We start from the raw sequence: 18,954 nt of genomic DNA on the forward strand, positions 1-18,954 counted from the left end.
TTAGATATTGTTTCTTTTCTCTACTGCAATGATGGAAGCGCGCCTTGCATCCCATTTATATAGGCATCACCGTCCCATTATGCTCCGGTAGGTACCCACGTGGTGGGTGCACGTGGGTAGGCACCCACCACGTGGGTACCTGCCGGAGCATGATGGGACGGTGATGCCTATATAAATGGGATGCAAGGCGCGCTTCCATCATTGCAGTGACAAGAGGCGACGAGTCAACATCGGAAGAGGGGAGAAGAACAGAAGAGAAGAAGGTGACGTCACAGAAGACCGCGCTGGCTGCCTGTTAGTAATTGAGCTAACACACGAAGATAGCAGGCAGCCAGCGCTGAAGAAGAAGGCACCGGACAGCTGCAGAAGAACCGGGGTTCGCCGAGTCAACAGCGGAGAGCGGCGAAGATAGAAGAAGACCCCCGGAGAGTGGAGAAGCCCCCCCCGGAGAGCGGAAGAAGAAGCCCCCCCCGGAGAGCGGAGAAGACCCCCGGAGAGCAGAAGAAGAAGCCCCCCCTGGTATTAGAGCTAATAAAGAAGACAGGGGGGGCCTCCGGAGCAGACTAATAAATTATTTTAAAAACCCTTGTGTTGTGTGTTTAATAACTTTAACTTTTTGCCTCCAGGTGAATGGGTAGGGGTACGATGTACCCCATATCCATTCACTTAGGGTGGAGGGCCGGTATCTGGGGGCCCCCTTATTTGAGGGGACTCACAGATTCCGATAAGCCCCCGCCCGCAGACCCCGACAACCAACGGCAAGGGTTGTCGGGAAGAGGTCCTGTCCTCATCAACATGGGGACAGGGTGCTCTGGGGTGGGGGGGCCCGCAGTGCGCCCCCCTGCCCCAGAGCACCCAACCCCCCCATGTTGAGGGCATGCGGCCTGGCACGGCTCAGGAGGGGGGGGCGCTTGCTCGTCCCCACTCCCATTCCTGACCGGCCGGGTAGCGTGCTTTGGATACGGGTCTGGTATGGATTGTAGGGGGACCCCCTACGTCGATTTTTCGGCGTGGGGGGGTCTCCTTACAACCCATACCAGACCTAAGGGCCTGGTATGCTCCTGGGGGGGGGAACCCATGCCGGTTTTTTCTTTGAAAATTGGCATGGAGTTCTCCCTCTCAGGAATGCATGCTGAGCGACGCTGTCATTTTTTTTATAATTATTTGTTTTCCCGGCGCGTATATTTTTTTTCACCCGTCGCAACTTTAGTGTCCCGTCGCAATCCACAAAGCACGGCGTCAATTACGTTCGCGCGCTGCACGTCGGGAAAATTACGTCACACGCATGCGCAGTACGGCCGGCGCGGGAGCGCGCCTCATTTAAATTTTAAACGCCCCCCGGAGAGGAGGACCGCCTTGCGACGGAGGCACTTAAGTTACACGGCGTGTAATTTCTAGGTAAGTGCTTTGTGGATCAGGCACTTAGGTAGAAATTTTAAGTCAGTGTAACTTAACTGCTGAAAGATAAGTTAGGCAGCTTTTTTGGGAATTTGGCCCATGGTGTTTAGCAGTGTTCAGGGTTTCCAGGTGTACAATAAAGTGGTTGTAAACTTAGTTAAACCACTCCTCTCTTCGGACGGAAGAGGAGAGAGAGCTCCTCTGTGCCTCCTCCTGCCCCTCTCCTTCTGTGTCTGTTATGCCGATACTCCCCAGAGATGTGTGGGCAGGAAGTTTGAACCCAGAAGGGGAAAGCTGCAGACATTCTCTAATGATGGACCACCAATTAATGGACATTGAGAATGTGGTTTGGATTACTTCAGATAGATGGGACAGTATTATTTATCCACAATATCGCCCAGGAAATATATAAAGACTATTCCTGGTTTGTTTGACTCTGAGCTATACATGTTAATTGAAAGAGCTGGGCGTATTGGTCTTTGTTCAATGTAGGAGATATACAGTCTGCTACTGGGGTCTCCTGCTTTTGTCTGAAGGTGTTCTGTGTTTATATTTATGATAATGTGTATTGTACCTTCTGAGCTTGAAGTTGTCAAGTCTGACCTGGAATGAGACTTCTGAGTCATCCAGGTGTTTAATTAACATAATGTTTATAGTATATGTCTGTTCTAATTATTATCCTGTGTGCAAGATTCAAAAATCGAAGCGGGAACGACATCCATACTTAACATTGAGTGCTCCTCATAGAAGCAGGCACAACGTTACGCCGAAAAAGCCTTACGCAAACGACGTAAAAAACGAACGCCGGGCGCACGTACATTTGTGAATCGGCGTATCTAGGTAATTTGCATACTCTGCACCGAAAACTACGGAAGCGCCACCTAGCGGCCAGCGTGAGAATGCACCCTAAGATACAACGGCGTAAGAGAATTATGCCAGTCGTATCTTAGGCTAATGTCGGCGTATCTAGCTTTCTGAATACAGAAAGTAGATACGCCGGCGCAGCTTTCAATTTACGCGGCGTATCTATGGATACGCCGGCGTAATTCTTTGCTGAATCTAGCCCATTGTGTGTAAGTTTGTGAAAATAAAGAAGTTCCAGTTTTTTAATTGAGTTAGTTTTACCTGGTTCTTGGTTGAAATAAGTGGCTGTAATATCTGATATCTATGTTCAGACTGGAGGAAGCGGTATAATGACGGAAGCACTCAATCGGAGTGAGGAAGCTTCCATTACAGTGTGCTTTGTGGACTGTGATGCAAGGGGCTTTCATGAGCAGAGACCTCCTTACATCAGAGCCACTCTTAAATTGGGGTTCTCAGAACACCCCTTACATCAGAGTTCCCCTTTGCATCAGATCCCTCCTTAAATCAGGGTTCCCCTTTACATTAGAGTCCACAGAGTTCACCCCTTATAGTGTAAGTGAAAATTCTAAAAACGCTTAAGGTGGCTATGTTGACTCTGATATAAGGGGGGCTGTGCAGACTCTGATGTAAGGGGCTCTGTGGATTGTGATTTAAGGGGGGCTCTGTAGGTTGTGGTGTATGGGGGCTCTGTGTATTTTAATGTAAGGGAATCTGTGCAGACTTTGATGTAAGGGGGCAGGAGGAGCTGGAGACCTGCACAGTGAGCAGAGAGTAAAAGGGGGAGCTGTGTTTAGTGAGAAAGGGGGGCATGATTGCAAGGAGCACTGTGATGGAGGGTTGTGATTGCTAGGGGCACTGTAATATATAGGGACACTGTGATAGAAAGGGGACTGCACTGTAAAGGGGGCACTGTAATGATTACAGTGTGGAGTATTGACTCTGTGAATATCCCATCACCAACTGCCCCTGCAAACACCTAAACAGACCCCCCCCCCAGCTCTGGAAAAATTGGCTGCTCAATCCAAAATGCCCAGGCCTATTCTTTGTCCGAGTCCATGCCTGAACATGGACAAAAGGTACCTTTTGGGTGGGGCCAGTGGCCAACTGGAAAGTTACCCCCCATGTTGCAGGCATGTGGATTTTGTATTGTTTGGGAAGGGGGGGCATGGTTTCTGCTCCTTCCTTTCCTGACTAGCCAAGTTGTATTTCTAGATAAGAGTCTGGTATGGATTGGGGATGCTATTTTTTTTTTTTTTTTAACATGGCTTTTCCCTTAAATCTGTAGTAAACCGCTGGGTATTTTTTTATTTAATCTAACCTGAAAGGTAATGTGCTGGTATGCATACCAGCACATTATGTTAAACATACCTAAAACAAAGCTTCACGCTGTCACCTCTGCAGGCGCTGCCATCTTCATCCGGTCTTTCTTCCCAGTTTGCTGGCTCTGGTTGTGTGACTGGTGTCATTCCCACGCATGCATGCAAGATCTGCCTTTTACAGCACAGGCTGTTCCTTCAGTGTGCATGTGCCAGTGATGTCACCAGCTGCATGTATAGTAAATATCTCCTAAATGGTGCATGTTGAGGAGATATTACAGTATCTATAGATAAGCCTTATTATAGGCTTACCTATAGGTAAAAGTCAGACATGAGAGTTTACTCCCACTTTAAAAATCTATCCTAGACCATTATCTAGGAGAATAGTCTAATATGGACCCAATCCCCACTAAAGGCAGTTCCCAGGTACCCTTGCCTTTTTACTAGATACAATGTTTGAGGTTTGAAAATTGTTTGGAGTGTTTGGTGAATGTCCAGCAAACTGAAATTTGGATGGTTGATCACTATATCTAACATAAACACAGCACGTCCACAGTAAAAGGGGAGAGAGCAGAATTTGGAGATTTGATTTTGACTTTGACAATTTCACTGTATCTCTTGTAAACATTTAGGTTAAATTGCTACAAAGTAAAGCTACAGAGGTCAGCGAGGGAGTGTTTAAATCCTGGACATAATTCAACTTTAAAAGGTAATTGCAGTTTTCAATAAAAATCTACAACCTGGTTGAGCTAAAAGCAGTAAGAATGCACTGTACATGTTTACAGTGTATATAGTATAGGTTGCTGCATGGTTCACTGCTAGGGTGTTTAAATTGATGTTTGTTAACTTTGTATCTGGACTTTTGGCTAGATTACTCTGGATAACTTTATTATTACAGTTTATATGGGAATGTCTAGTCATTGGGATACAGTTTCAAAACTTTTTAAACGTGTGTGTTGTGCTTTGTTTGCTGCTAAAATGTTTAACTTTGTTTAAATAAAATGTTTTATACCGGTATTCTCTTTTTATTCTTACTTTGCAGCATTAAATCATTTTTGCTCTGTCCTATATCTGATTTAAAAGAAATGTGCAGGCTGAAAAATACAAACAAACATGCTCACCTAAGTGGATGCAGCATCAATCTGATTCTGCAGCGGTCATCCACCGACTCTCAGACCGAGAACCGAGCGGTCACATGACTGCTGATCACTCAGTTCTTGGTGTTCACTGAACAGAGAGCAGTGGCTGTCAAAGTGCTTAGAGGCTGAGCCAGCTGCAGGTTAGGCATTTGGGATGGCTTTAGCCTGCTGTCATCTGAATTTGGGTCCCAGGAGTGCAGATATAGGTGCAGTCCTGTGAATTAGAAAATAAGTATGACCAAAAAAAAGCTTTGGCCATACTTCTCCTTTAAGGTGCTTTGTTTCTAGTGGTAATATTCGTTATTAAAGGAGCATGCATACTGATCTTTTTTTATATTGTTTCTGAACCTATTTTTCTATAGTTAAAGCGGAGTTCCACCCAAAAATTGAACTTCCGCTTTTTGAAACCCTGCCCCCCTCTGGTGTCACATTTGACACCTTTCAGGGGGGAACAGATACCTGTGTAATACAGGTATTTTGCTCCCACTTCCGGGCATAAATACCCAAGCCACCCAAGGGTATCTACGCCACTTCCTGTCCTCCCTCGCTGTCTTCTGGGAAACACACATGTCCCAGAAGACAGCAGGGACCAGTGGCAATGTGCAGCACGTGTCGCACATGCGCAGTAGGGAACCAGGAAGTGAAGCCGCAAGGCTTCACTTCCTGATTCCCTTACCAAAGATGGCGGCTCCTCCACCTGAGAACCGCGGGAGAGATCAGCTTCGGGTGCCGACATTGCCGGCGCCCTGGACAGGTAAGTGTCCTTATTTTAAAAGTCAGCAGCTGCAGTATTTGTAGCTGCTGACTTTAAAAAAAAAAAAACGGCGGAGCTCAACTTTAAGAGGTAAGAATGTATATCTGCCTTTCCCTGATTTCTGTAATTAAATTCACAGCTTTTTTTTAGGTGGCAGGTGGCTTGGTACAAAGAATCTGGCACTTGTGCTTTAAATTTACTCAAAGACTATATGATGCCATATATCTGCACAGACAAGTCCTCTGTCTTTTGCTAAATTCCTTCCATATCGGCAGCTCTTTAGGGCACAATCCAGTTGTAAAATTTGCGACATGCTTTGTGTGTTAAAGCGCTTTGTGCATTGTTTAAATTATGTAATCTCCCCCATGAAATTAAACAATTTAGGAATTTAAAGGCTTTATTTTTCCACCCCAAACTTAAAGCATTCGAAAACCACCCCATGAAAATCATCTTCTAGCATTATAACATCCCTCAACCACCATGCATAAAAATGACATAACTTGACATGCATAAAATATGGGCAACCAATGACAAATACCACCCTTATAAAAATTAAACATTATATAATACGTTTATTACATCTAGTATAGTAATAACACAATAGTAAATGTCATCATCTAAGTAATGAAAGCATTAAAGGGGTAGTAAAGGTAATAAAAAAAATTCCCTAAATAGCTTCCTTTACCTTAGTGCAGTCCTCCTTCACTTACCTCATCCTTCAATTTTGCTTTTAAATGTCCTTATTTCTGCTGAGAAATCCTAATTTCCTGTTCTTCTGTCTGTAACTACACACAGTAATGCAAGGCTTTCTCCTTGGTGTGGAGAAAACCTCTTGATGGGGAGGGGGAGAGCAGGAGGGTCAGGACACTCTCTACTTTGCTGATAGAGAAAGGAGCTGTGTGTTAGTGGGCGTCCTGGCACTCCTGCTCGCCCCCCCCCCTCAAGTGGTTTCTCCACACTAGGGAGAAAGCCTTGCATTACTGTGTGTAGTTACAGACAGAAGAACAAGAAGAAGGACATTTAAAAGCAAAATCGAAGGATGAGGTAAGTGAAGAGGGACTGCACTAAGGTAAAGGAAGCTATTTAGGGGGGAAAAAATTACCTTTACAACCCCTTTAAGTTTGCAGTGAAAAGGAATTTGTTTAATATAATTTGTCAAAGAAAGAATACATTCAATAAAAGATTGCAAATAAAAGAAGAAATAACGAGAACAAGACCGCATACAAATATTGAGATAAAACTACTAAAAAAAGCAAACAGATCTATGGGAACTTGAAGAAAGTACAAAGTGATCAAAGCAAATGAATGCAAAATGAAATATTTAGATAGATGATTGTTGGTTATATATTGTTCATAGATCTTCACAAATTGGATTTCATAACGCACTGGAGTTGATTTGAGATTGTTCACTTAGTAAATTATATGTTAATTTAGCTTAGTATGTGAAATGTTTACCCAGTCCTGTGAAAGGGAACTTTAAAAAAAAGGATTTCTGTTTGCACGTGATTGGTTGATTGACGTGAACACAGATTCATCTTATTCAATAAGATCAGTGAACATTTACTGTTAACATTTACTGTCTCTAATTCTTTAGTCAGTCATTCAAGCTCTTTCTCTCTCAATTAACAGTAGAGTGACAATGTTCAATAGCTGTCCCCAACAAAATTATCCATATTGATTAGTAGTCATAAAATATCACAGTTATATAGGATGGAGATCTCAGGACACCTGGCAGTAGATGTGGGGCCGGACTAGTGCTCCTGTTTTCAATGTAAATGTTTTTACAGAGGAGATCAATATGTAATCAAAATTAAAAGTAGGCAAATACAAACTCACTTTTGAGTGGCATTCTTTAAATAACTCTTCCTTCATTATTTGACATTTTCTTAATGCCCAAGGCTTACAATTAGGATTTGCATCACATGGAGATTTCTTGACCTCTGTGTCTTGACATGATGGATCATCCTTATAACTGTCTCCTAGATCCACTGCGTTGTTAAACTTGTTGCCATTTCTACCAATAAAATCATCCGTCTTATCATAGTTGTTGTTACCACAGAGTCCACGAACTTTACCCTGATATATAAAAATAAATATACAAGTAATGCATATATTTCTATTGTTTGCAAAGACAGGTTTTAGCCACAACAGCTTAACTGCATGATAAAGTAGACGTATTTTTACAAAAAAGGCTAGCAAAAATGACTGAAGTGAAAATTTACCTTCAAATATAACATTCTTTAATTCTGAACTGAAATTACAAGTGGTGTCTCATCCCTAATGTAAATATGGTTAAAGAATGTGGAATGGGACTTTGTGGGTACCAAATGACGATAAAAAATGCTAAAAAAAAAATTACTTTATTCACAAAACTTTAAAATGATACCATACATGTTACCATACATTACTTAGCCTTCAACAAAGCATAAAAAAATAATAAAAAATTGTAAAAAAAAAAAACAACAAGAAATTTAATGAAATAACAAAACATATATAAGCTTTTTACCTGATAAAGATACATATTCTTTGTTGAAGGCTGCGATTGTTGATCTTTCCTGTAGAGACTTTAGGTGAGCCCCCTTTTTTCTTTCTTGTTTACTATATTGTTACAGCAATGGGTGGGCAGTATATTATATTGATTTATTTTTAGATACAATTTTTGGTAGGTCATGTTGCCTTATGAGGAGTTTATGAGTAATCTCCATTAGCAACTGGGAATATTTGTGTATATATATATATATATATATATATATATACTGTATATATAGTTTAGAATAAGAAATAAGAATAGTGTGTATGTAATATTATTTCAGTAAGGGGTTAACTTTGTCTAGATGTAAATATATATGACAGGCTTTGCCTGAGAAGATCTAATCAATTTAACAGTTCCCTTTTGACATGCAAGAATGTTGGGTGAAGAGGTGTTATGGGAGATGCTCAGCTATTTACCTATTGTATTATTCAAAAGCCAGGAAGAGACACCATCTGAGTGTGTAGACTTAATGGGGCCGAATTCATTAGCTAGATAAAGGCCTTGTTCCTCCTTGCTAACCAACCATTTATCCATTTCAAAGGGTGTTTGATATGATGAGAATATTTCTTTCATCAGGAAGGTACAATTTGCCTCTGCAATTTGCATGCATAGTTAAGTGCCCCATTCAAGAGAAGGTGATGAACTTCACTTTAATTAATTTCTCTTCAAACTAATTATCACTAACTCATTAACCCAATAGAAGAGATTTACCAATCAGAGTGGCCCTGTTCAAGTCAATGAGAGATGGGGCTATATTAGGGGGATCCCCAAACAAAGTAGACGGAGTCATGAATCTGACCTGGGCCCAGAACCATTAATAGAGGTAAATATCAGATCATCTCCCAGCACTTAAAGGTATACCTGTTTGTCATATGTTTGTTCGTTTGCTATTTGTATTTTGATGAATATACTATGTATCCTTGTATTTTAACTTACTATTTCTCCTTTGGTGTAAGATTATAGATATTTGCTGTGTATTAGATAGACTAACTATACTCTAATAAATGTTATTATGTTAACGCTTTCATTTCTGATCAAAAGAACTCTCATTTAACCAGAAACTATAGGGTTAATATCGCCTCCTCAGGAGTAGGACTAGGCAGAACAAAAAAAACAACACCTGGCTACGCTCGATCCGGGGGCCAACACCTCATGAACACCCAAAGGGCAACACCATGCGCTGACCATGCTCCACACCCACAGCAAAAGAGAGGAAGTGCTGGAGTCGGGCACATAACGGAATGCGTAAGCAAGCATTTGTGATGTTGATAGAGACCAGAAAGTCCCCATGATGAAGGGGTGCCACCGCTGTGCAAACTAATTCTATCCTGAACTTCTGCATCCACCCAAGGCAGGTCAGGGCCTGAAACTGTTTCCGACCCAGGAACCGGGACAACCACCCTTTGCAGCAACGGGACTTGCACATCCCCCCACGGAGAACAGCAAGCGGTCTGGTGACAGACGCCCTTTGGAAGCATTGTTATCCAGAGTAACTCCCCAAAATACATGTCTAAGCACCACTGAGGAGACAGAAATCTCAGCAACCAGGGGAACTGCGGCCAAGAGGTATAGCGGACAAACTGCAGTGCCTAAACCAACAGGTCCACCATGCAGTAAAGGAAGGGGGATTCTGCTTCCCTTCCAGGTATGTCAGCTGGAACTTTAGAAGCCAGAGATTCCTCTATTGGAACCACGGTTGCCTGAGCAGCCTAGAGACAGGGAGGTCCACTACTGGTGGAATAGACCCCTTCTGAAGGAGGGTACCTCACAGGAAGTGTTTTTTTTTTCTGGAAACACAAAGGGCACTCTAGACCCTCCCAGTCTTCATGGACAAATTTGTCAAAATAAGAGGGGGAAGGGAATGCCTTTGCTGCAGAAGACATCTATGGGGTACCGCCTCTCTGCCGCAGCCACCGCTGCATCCCCCATCCTGAAAGGTTCCTGCACAGATGTAATAAGAGCGACAAGCAGCACCTCTTCGCATCCTATTGCAGTCATCCTGACAAGATGGGGAGCGTGGCCACCACCCCACAAGGTAGGCCATGTCTGTGGCAGCAGAGCCAGATAGGATTGTTTGAGAAAGGGGATGTAGAGGAGGGGAGGGCAGGGGTGCTAATAGTAGGCTATATGCCTAAGCGCCACCCCAAAAAACCCAGGGGGCCCAACTGGGACCCCCCCGCCCGAGGTCCACATAGGGGATGTCGACCGAGACCTTGCACAGGGGACACCACTGAGGCCCCTCACAGGGGGCACAGACCAAGGCCCATTCACAGAGGGCACAAATGGAACCCCTCACAGGGGGGCGTGGACAAGAGCACCTCACAGGGGACACAGACCAAGGCCCCTCACAGGGAAAAACCAAGGCCCCTCACAGAGGAACCGACCACCCCAGGGAGTACCTGCACCCCACACCACTCTGGGGAAGGAGAGGAGGGGACCCCTTACTTACCTCACCAGCAAAAAGCGTTGGAAACGCTCCCAGACAGATCCTGTTTGCCACCAAAATGGGGGGGCTGTCAGCCATGAGGAACGCTGTGACACAGGCCAAGACCCGGTCATATGCGACCTTGTGAGATGTTTAACTCGCAAGGCCAGCCCCTGTCTAGTGGGGCTATGTCGCAGTCGACCTATCGTGTAGCTGCCGTCTGTACACGTGCTCACTGGCCAGTGACCACTGGATCAGGTGTCCAGCCCGTCATCCAGCCTGGCAGTTGATTGTAGATCTCACTGGAAAAAATCCAGAAAAAGAGAAAATAACAAACAACAAAAAAGTTCCCAGGACTAGAGATCGCAGCAGGGAACTAGGTCCTTACTTCTGACTAGACAGAAAAAAACGTAATACCTAGTGCAGGGAGGGGGTTATACGCTGACTGAGGACAGCCCATGGGCGTAGCCAGGTAATGTTTTTTGTTCTGCCTAGTCCTACTCCTGCGGAGACGATATTAACCTTATAGTTTCTGAATAAAGAAGGCTGTCTGTCAATGAACGAATGAGAAAATAGTACTTTGGACATATACATTACAACCTATTTCTCTTCCTCCATTGCAGCTCTTATCACCAAATGTGACCTGTCAAATGACACCCACGACTTGCTCTACTCTGCTAAAACAAAGCTTCCAAACAGCGTTCACAACACTGTTCGGAAGCTCTATTGAGAAATAGCATGTAGCAATATTATTGTTATGTGGTATTTCCTCTGTTTAATTTTACTTCAGACCGATGGAGAGGCTTTGATCAGCATATGAGGTCAGTTAAAGCAACCCTAATAGTATGTTCCTATTTAACACTAACCAACCCTAGTTAACTGCTTCCTCCTTTTCTCTCATAATCAATTTTATTTGCAGATTTTTTTTTTTTTTATTCTCTATTTTTTTATTTTATATATCATAGTTCATACATAAACCAATACCATTTTATCATACAAACATTTATATTCATATACAGTTGGGATTACCCCACAGTCTTTTTCCCCTGTATGTTATTATAGCTGTACCAACATGATTACCCTTTCCCCCTATTCCAGGCTCAGCCCCTGGTTGTTTACCCACCCTCCCGACATTCCAAGAAAAAAAAAAAAAAGAGAGAGATAAAAAAGGGGGCATCCCCCCTAGCGCGAGCATCTCTCTCCCTCTCTTTTACTGTATCGGCTACCATTTTCCAGAATTATTTTAGTTTAGAGCATTCCCAAAATAAATGTATCATGGTACCCTCCGCCTCACTACATCGCCAACACTGGTCTGTTACTTGTGGGAATATCCGCTTTAAAGCTACGGGAGTTCTATACCATCTGGTTAGGATTTTATATCCTCCCTCCTGGTACCTGGTAGCTAGCGAAGCCTTGTGTGTAAACCTAAAAAATTTTGTTTTCTGAGTCTCCGAGAATGTAATCCCCAGATCTCTTTCCCATGCTTGAATAAATGCTAGATCTTGTGGAGCTTCACTAATAGGCTGTACATATGTGACAAACCGTGTCTCATTGGTTCTCCCTTACAACAGGCTTCCTAAAACTCTGATAGGCCTCGAATCGTTTCACCTTGTGGTATCATTGCTCGAATAGCGACTTTCAATTGTAATTGTCTCATTGGGTCTAATTCCCTTTTGATTATCTCTTAGTTTTTTTCCGCTATTCCATGTCTGGCTATTGCTCTTGAAATGTATGAGCCTGCTTAAACCCAGGCACCTTAAATTATTGAAATAAAGGTCTGTAAGGCCTAATCCAAACCTTGGATTTCCAAGGACTGGTACTAGTGGGCTTGGATATTTCAAAATTTTAGTTTTCCTAAATATCCTTTTTATTGCTCTTATCGTAGCTCCCACTGTGGGGTGTTTCTTCACCCCTTGTGGTATATCCGAATCTGAGATCCATGCCATACCTTCCAATGGGATGTTCGTTATTTTTTGTTCTATATGAATTCATGGTTTTTCCTTCTGATGGATGCACCACTCTACCACCCGCACCAAGTGAGAAGCATCATGGTAACTCATTGGGTCTGGGAAACCGACTCCTCTCCTTTCTTTCGGTAAAGTCAAAACTTCCCTCCTTATTCTCGCTGATTTACCTGCCCAGATACATTTTACAAATCTAGATCTCAATTCTCTCATAAAGCCAAGGGGGATTTTTACAGGTAGGGTCTGGAGTAAATAAAGCAATCTCGGCATTATGTTCATTTTGATAATATTGATTCTCCCAAACCATGTAAAGATCTCCCTGTCCCATCATTGGAAGTCAGCTTTAATCTGTCTGACTAATGGTATAAAATTAAATTCAAAGGTTCTGTTTAGGTTTTACGGTATCTTTGTTCCCAAGTAGCATATATGGGAACCTGTCCATTTGAAGGGAAAATTTGCCGCCAGTTGCTGTTGTGTGTAAGCATTTATCTCCACGCCCATCCCTTCAGACTTACTATAGTTCACCTTAACGTTGGACAAATCACCATATTCCCTTATCTCCTTCAACAATGCTGGTAGAGATAACCCTGGGGTCGTTAACGAAAACAATAGGTCGTCTGCAAATGCAGCAACCTTGTATTCATCCCCTTTTATCTGGATACCTCTAATATCTGTATTTGCCCGTATAGTTCTCAGGAACGGTTCAAGGGCAAGAGTAAAAATAATCAGGGATAATGGTCATCCCTGCCTTGTTCCGTTCCTTATTGGAAAAGGATCGGACATCACATCGTTTATCTTTACTCTTGCCGTCGGACATGAATACAGGCTTGTGATCCAGTTTTGCATCCCTTCCCCTAAACCTATAAGTTGCAAAATGGCTCTCAGGAATCCCCAATCAACTCTATCAAAAAGCTTTATCTGCGTCAGTTGATACTAGTACTAATGAATTCTGATGGAGTTGGGATAAATAGATAGTGCTTAGCACTCTTTGTGTGTTTTCTCTCCCCTCTCTACCGGGGGTAAACCCTACCTGGTCAGGATGTATTAGGGAGGGGATGTGAGTCATTAATCTATTAGCAAGTATTTTTGAGAAAATCTTCAGATCTACATTCAGCAGAGAGATTGGGCGATAACTAGTGCATTGCGTGGGATCTTTGCCCTCTTTAGGGATCACTGCTATGTGCGCCCCTATTGTTTCCTATAGTAGTCTCTAAAAGCTTTTGCTTTTAACTGCGATGAGCTAACTAAGTTATCTCCTTGGGTTTTTATTTTTTCTATATGATTTTTTGCTCTCGTCTCTCTTAGTGCGTTAGCCAAACATCCGGCTTGGCTTGTTCCCGTATTCATAATATGCCCTCCGGCACCGACTCAGTTTGGCCTTTGCCTTGTCCATTAATAGCAAATTCAATTTATCTCGTAGGCCCATTAGCCTCTCTTTAATATGTGCTCTTTGCAGTTTCTTATGCTCATTCCCTAATATACGGATCTCCCCCAGCAGGCTGTCTAGCTTCGCATTCAGAGAGCATTTACGATGAGCTCCTAATGAGATAAGAATTCCTCTCATATAGGACTTGTGTGCCTCCCATCTACATAGGGGCGGTTGAAACCGTCAGAGTCGTTATTTAAAAAAAAGGATTATATTTCCTGATCTATCTTACTCTCGTACTCTGGAATGTTTCGTTAATCTTCCAGTTCCATTCCCTCGGGCCTGTTTCCCCCCCATTCTATGGAGCAGTTTACTGGAGCATGGTGCGATGTTGTAAAAGAGCCCATTGATGCTTCTCTTAGATTTTAACAGTATGTTTTGATCCAAAAATGTATAATAAATTCTTGTGTAGGATTTGTGGTTTGATGAGTAAAAACTGTAATCTCTCTCGTGCGTATGTAGGGTCCTCCAGCTGTCTATTAACTGTAATTCTTGTAAAATTTTCCTTGCTCTTCTCAATTTTATATTAGATATATGATAAACTCCCTTGGAAGAGTCCAAGCTGGGTACTAGTACCATGTTTAGGTCCCCTCCAAAAATCAGAGCCCCTTCTTTATTCTGATTTACCAAGTCTGCATACCTCTCCAAGGCAGAGACTGGGTCCTCATTTGGGAGGTATACATTCGCTAGGGTAACCTTTTGTCCATTCAGCATTCCCTTCACCAGGAGAAAGCAACCTTCCTCATCAGTTATTACCTTAACTTCCTTCCATGCTATCCTTTTAGCCAGTAGGATTGCTACTCAATTTGCCTTTGAAGTCTGAGAAGCACCATAATACACTACCGGAAATTTTTGACTCCTTAGCTTTGGAATTCTGTCTTTTCTAAAGTGCGTTTCTTGTAGGAAAATGATTTGTGATTTAAGTCTCCCCAGTTCCATCAGTAATTAGATCTCTTTTCTGGGATATTTAACCCCTTAACGTTAAAGGTGGTGATATTTATTCTATTTATCTTACACCCTGTTCTTTTAGCTTCCCCCCACTCCCTGTAATTCCTTAGATATTACCCACGCCCAACAGCCGAATCCTCCGATGCGAGAGAGAGTGACAGCGGGGGATGGGCAGAGAGAGAGAGGCACCACGAGAAAAAAAAAGAGAAAAACCCCCCCTTGTATCTCGGGATCTAGTCACACCATCCGAGTCCCTGAGTATTTTCTGCTCCCCCCGCAGTGGCCCCCACTAATCCTTGGTTGTGGTAGCCAACTGCTTATGGGTTGGACAAAAAAAAAAAAAAAAAAAGATTTTGAGCGTCTCTGACTTCCCTCAGCTAGGAGGAGAGGCGCTCTATTGGGGGTAAGTATAAGAGCACTGCGGAGAGTCTTGCCTTAGTGTTAATCTGGGTGCACCCCACCAGCTTTCAATTTACACCGGTTCCACCCCACCCATCTAAGGGCCCCCCCATCCCCCCCAACCCCCCCAATCCAATAGGGGGGTGGTGGGCGGGAGGAGGAGCAGGCCCCCACATCTAAACATCTGTACATTTCAACATTTGAGGAGTCCGCCAACAGCCACGGGGATAGCATAAACATAAACTAACAGTCTACAAGGGGCACAGGGTAATCTTCCCCCTTACCCCCCTACCCCTTTCCCCCATGACGTCACCATCTCTTTTATTAGACCATTATACCTTTCTATGTTAGTTGATTATATTTAGTATTTCCCCCTCTCTCATTGTTATTCCTGTCTTAAAAGACATTCCCTTTTTTAATATCTTCTCCTATCTAATAAACACCCCCACTCCCCTCCCTTCCCTCACTCCCCTCCTTGATCCCTCCTTAGTCCCCCCTGGATCTCCAACTCTACCTCAAGACATGTTAGGTCACATTTTTAACATTTTTCTAACTTATATTTTTTTTCTTTTCATTCATTTTGATTGCTACTTTATTTAGTGTCTCATTAAATATATATATATATACAGTATGAAAATTGGAGATTCACACTGAAGGCATCAAAACTATGAATTAACACATGTGGAATTATACATAACAAAAAAGTGTGAAACAACTGAAAATATATTTAATATTCTAGGTTCTTCAAAGTCGCCACCTTTTGCAGCAGACACATCTCTAGAACTGTTAAGAGGAGACTGTGTGAATCAGGCCTTCATGGTACAATATATGCTAGGAAACCACTGCCTTAAGAAAGGCAACAAGCAGAAGTGACTTGTTTTGGGCTAAAGAACACAAGGAATTAGACCAGTGGAAATCTGTGCTTTGGTCTGATGAGTCCAAACTTGAGATCTTTGGTTCCAACCCCTGTGTCTTTGTGCGACGCAGAAAAGGTGAACGGATGGACTCTACATGCCTGGTTCCCACCGTGAAGCATGGAGGAGGAGATGTGATGGTGTGGGGGTGCTTTGCTGGTGACACTGTTGGGGATTTATTCAAAATTGAAGGCATACTGAACCAGCATGGCTACCACAGCATCTTGCAGCGGCATGCCATTCCATCCATCAGGACAATGACCCCAAACACACCTCCAGGCTGTGTAAGGGCTATTTGACCAAGAAGGAGAGTGATGGGGTGCTGCGCCAGGTGACTACCTCTTGAAGTGCATCAAGAGAATGCCAAGAGTGTGCAAAGCAGTGATCAAAGCAAAAGGTGGCCACTTTGAAGAACCTAGAATATGAAATATATTTTCAGTTGTTTCACACTTTTTTGTTATGTATAATTCCACATGTGTTAATTCATAGTTTTGATGCCTTCAGTGTGAATCTCCAATTTTCATAGTCATGAAAATAAAGAAAACTCTTTGAATGAGAAGGTGTCCAAACTTTTGGTCTGTACTGTACTGTATATATATATATATATATATATATATATATATATATATATATATATATATATATATATATATATATATATATATATATTTAGGCTTTGTACCAGAATCCTAATTTCAGTGTCATTATAAACAGGACAAAATATAGATTGAAAATATTGTCTACCCTATTTCTCTACAGTGACACTAGTGGATTTAAAATTAATACTGGTCAAAGTACACAAAAGTGCAATTATTTATAGTTTAGTTACATTTTCTTGCCTACATATTGCTTATACTTTATTATGATTTTTTTGTTTGATTTAGACAAAAATTCTAAACAATACAAATTAGTTGCCATCAACCAATCTTTCCATCTCCTTATGAAACCTTCTTCTCCTATTTCGCCGTTAAACCTTAAGAGTTCCATATTGTAAATGTTGTTGATTTTACCTAACCAACTTCTCATCTAAGGGCTCTCAGTATCTTTCCACTGTCTAGGGATTACACTTTTTGCAGCATTTAGGAGATGGGGTAACAATGTTTTCTTATACTGTTTAATGGACATACTAATCCCGTGGAACATACAAACCTGTGGGTCCTCAGGTATTTTAATGCCAGTAATTTCTTCTATTGTTATTAATACTTATTTTTCATTTTTAATTTGGGGCATGTCCACCATATATGGAACATCATTCCAGTTTCCGCACATCCCCTCCAACATAAGCTGGAGGCGTCCTCTTGGTACCGGTGTAATTTATCAGGTGTTATATACCAGCGTACCAGACACTTAGGCCCCATGCACATGAGACGCTGTTAAACGTGTGTTCAGAGGCAGCTGGACACTTTTTTCAACTGCCCCTGAACACATTCAATGTGTCTATGTTACCCTATGTGTCCATGCACACAGTCTCATTTATTGACATTTTTAGGCAGTTGCGTTTAACCTAGTTTTTCCAGAAGAAAAAAAATTGATTCAGATGCAAAAACTTTCCAAGTTTCAGACGCAAAACGGGGCTTAACGTGCTACCGCCGTTTTGCTGCGATTTAGGGCCAGATTCACAGAAGAAGTACGCTGGTGTATCTCCTGATACTCCGGCGTACTTTCAAATTTGCTGCGTCGTATCCGCGTTTGAATCCTCAAACCAAGATACGACGGCTTCTGGCTTCGATCCGACAGGCGTACGGCTTCGTACGCCTTCGGATCGTAGGTGCAATCAATACTTCTGCGCCCGCTGGGTGGAGTTTGCGTCGTTTTTCCGAGTCGGGCATGCAAATTAGCTTTTTACGGCGATCCACGAATCTACGCGTGGCCGTCGCATTCTCTTACGTCGTCGCTAGTCGGCTTTTCCCGGCGTATAGTTAAAGCTGCTATTATGTGGCGTATAGATAGACTTGCCATGTTAAAGTATGGCCGTCGTTCCCGCGTCAAATTAAAATTTTTTTTGCGTAAGTCGTCCGTGAATAGGAAAGGACGTAACTCACGTCGACGTTCAAAAAATCACGTCGGTGCGACCTCATTTCGCGCAAAGCACGGCGGGAAATTACAAAATGGAGCATGCGCAGTACGTTCGGCGTGGGAACGCGCCTAATTTAAATGATCCACGCCCCCTACCCGGATCATTTGAATTAGGCGGGCTTGCGCCGGAGGGATTTACGCTACGCCTCCGCAACTTTATAGGCTTTGTGAATCAAGCACTTGTCCGTAAAACTTGCGGCGGTGTAATGTAAATGCGATACGTTACGCCGCCGCAAATGTACCTGAATCTGGCCCTTAGTTTATAAGCGTTTTTAAAGGTGACTTATTTTTTTTACATTAGAAATCTCAAAAATTATGGCAAATGATGAAAAACCATGAAAAAATATAAAAAAAATGAATTGCTTGCATTGCATTGTGGACAATCCACAACTTGTGGCAGGTGACATGGCAGGTGACGTGAAAAGTGGACAATTCTCAACTTTTGGCAAGTGGACAATCCACAACTTGTGGCAGGTGATGTGGCCAGGTGACATGGCAAGTGGACAATCCACAACTTGTGGCAGGTGATGTGGCCAGGTGACATTGTCAGGTGACATGGCAAGTGGACAATCCACAACTTGTGGCAGGTGATGTGGCCAGGTGACATGGCAAGTGGACAATCCACAACTTGTGGAAGGTGATTTGGCCAGATGACATGGCAGGTGATATGGCCAGGTGATGTGGCAAGTGGACAATCCACAACTTGTGGCAGGTGATGTGGCCAGGTGATGTTGCAAGTGAACAATCCACAACTTGTGGTAGGTGACGTGGCCAGGTGATGTGGCAGGTGATGTGGCC

General features: G+C 42.8%; 1 protein-coding gene across 50 annotated transcripts in view; it reads right to left on the reverse strand.

Moving 5' to 3' along the window:
• Positions 1–18,954, reverse strand: part of LOC120931788 (mucin-19-like) — a 584,870-nt gene that overhangs the window by 328,778 nt on the left and 237,138 nt on the right. For all 50 annotated transcript variants that reach the window (XM_040343605.1, XM_040343590.1, XM_040343599.1 and 47 more), the window contains one exon: positions 7,308–7,547. In XM_040343605.1, coding sequence (XP_040199539.1) covers positions 7,308–7,547 — 240 coding nt within the window. The remainder of the gene's footprint in view (positions 1–7,307; positions 7,548–18,954) is intronic.

Source organism: Rana temporaria, chromosome 3 (genome assembly GCF_905171775.1).
Source record: "Rana temporaria chromosome 3, aRanTem1.1, whole genome shotgun sequence".
Classification (NCBI taxonomy): Eukaryota; Metazoa; Chordata; class Amphibia; order Anura; family Ranidae; genus Rana; species Rana temporaria.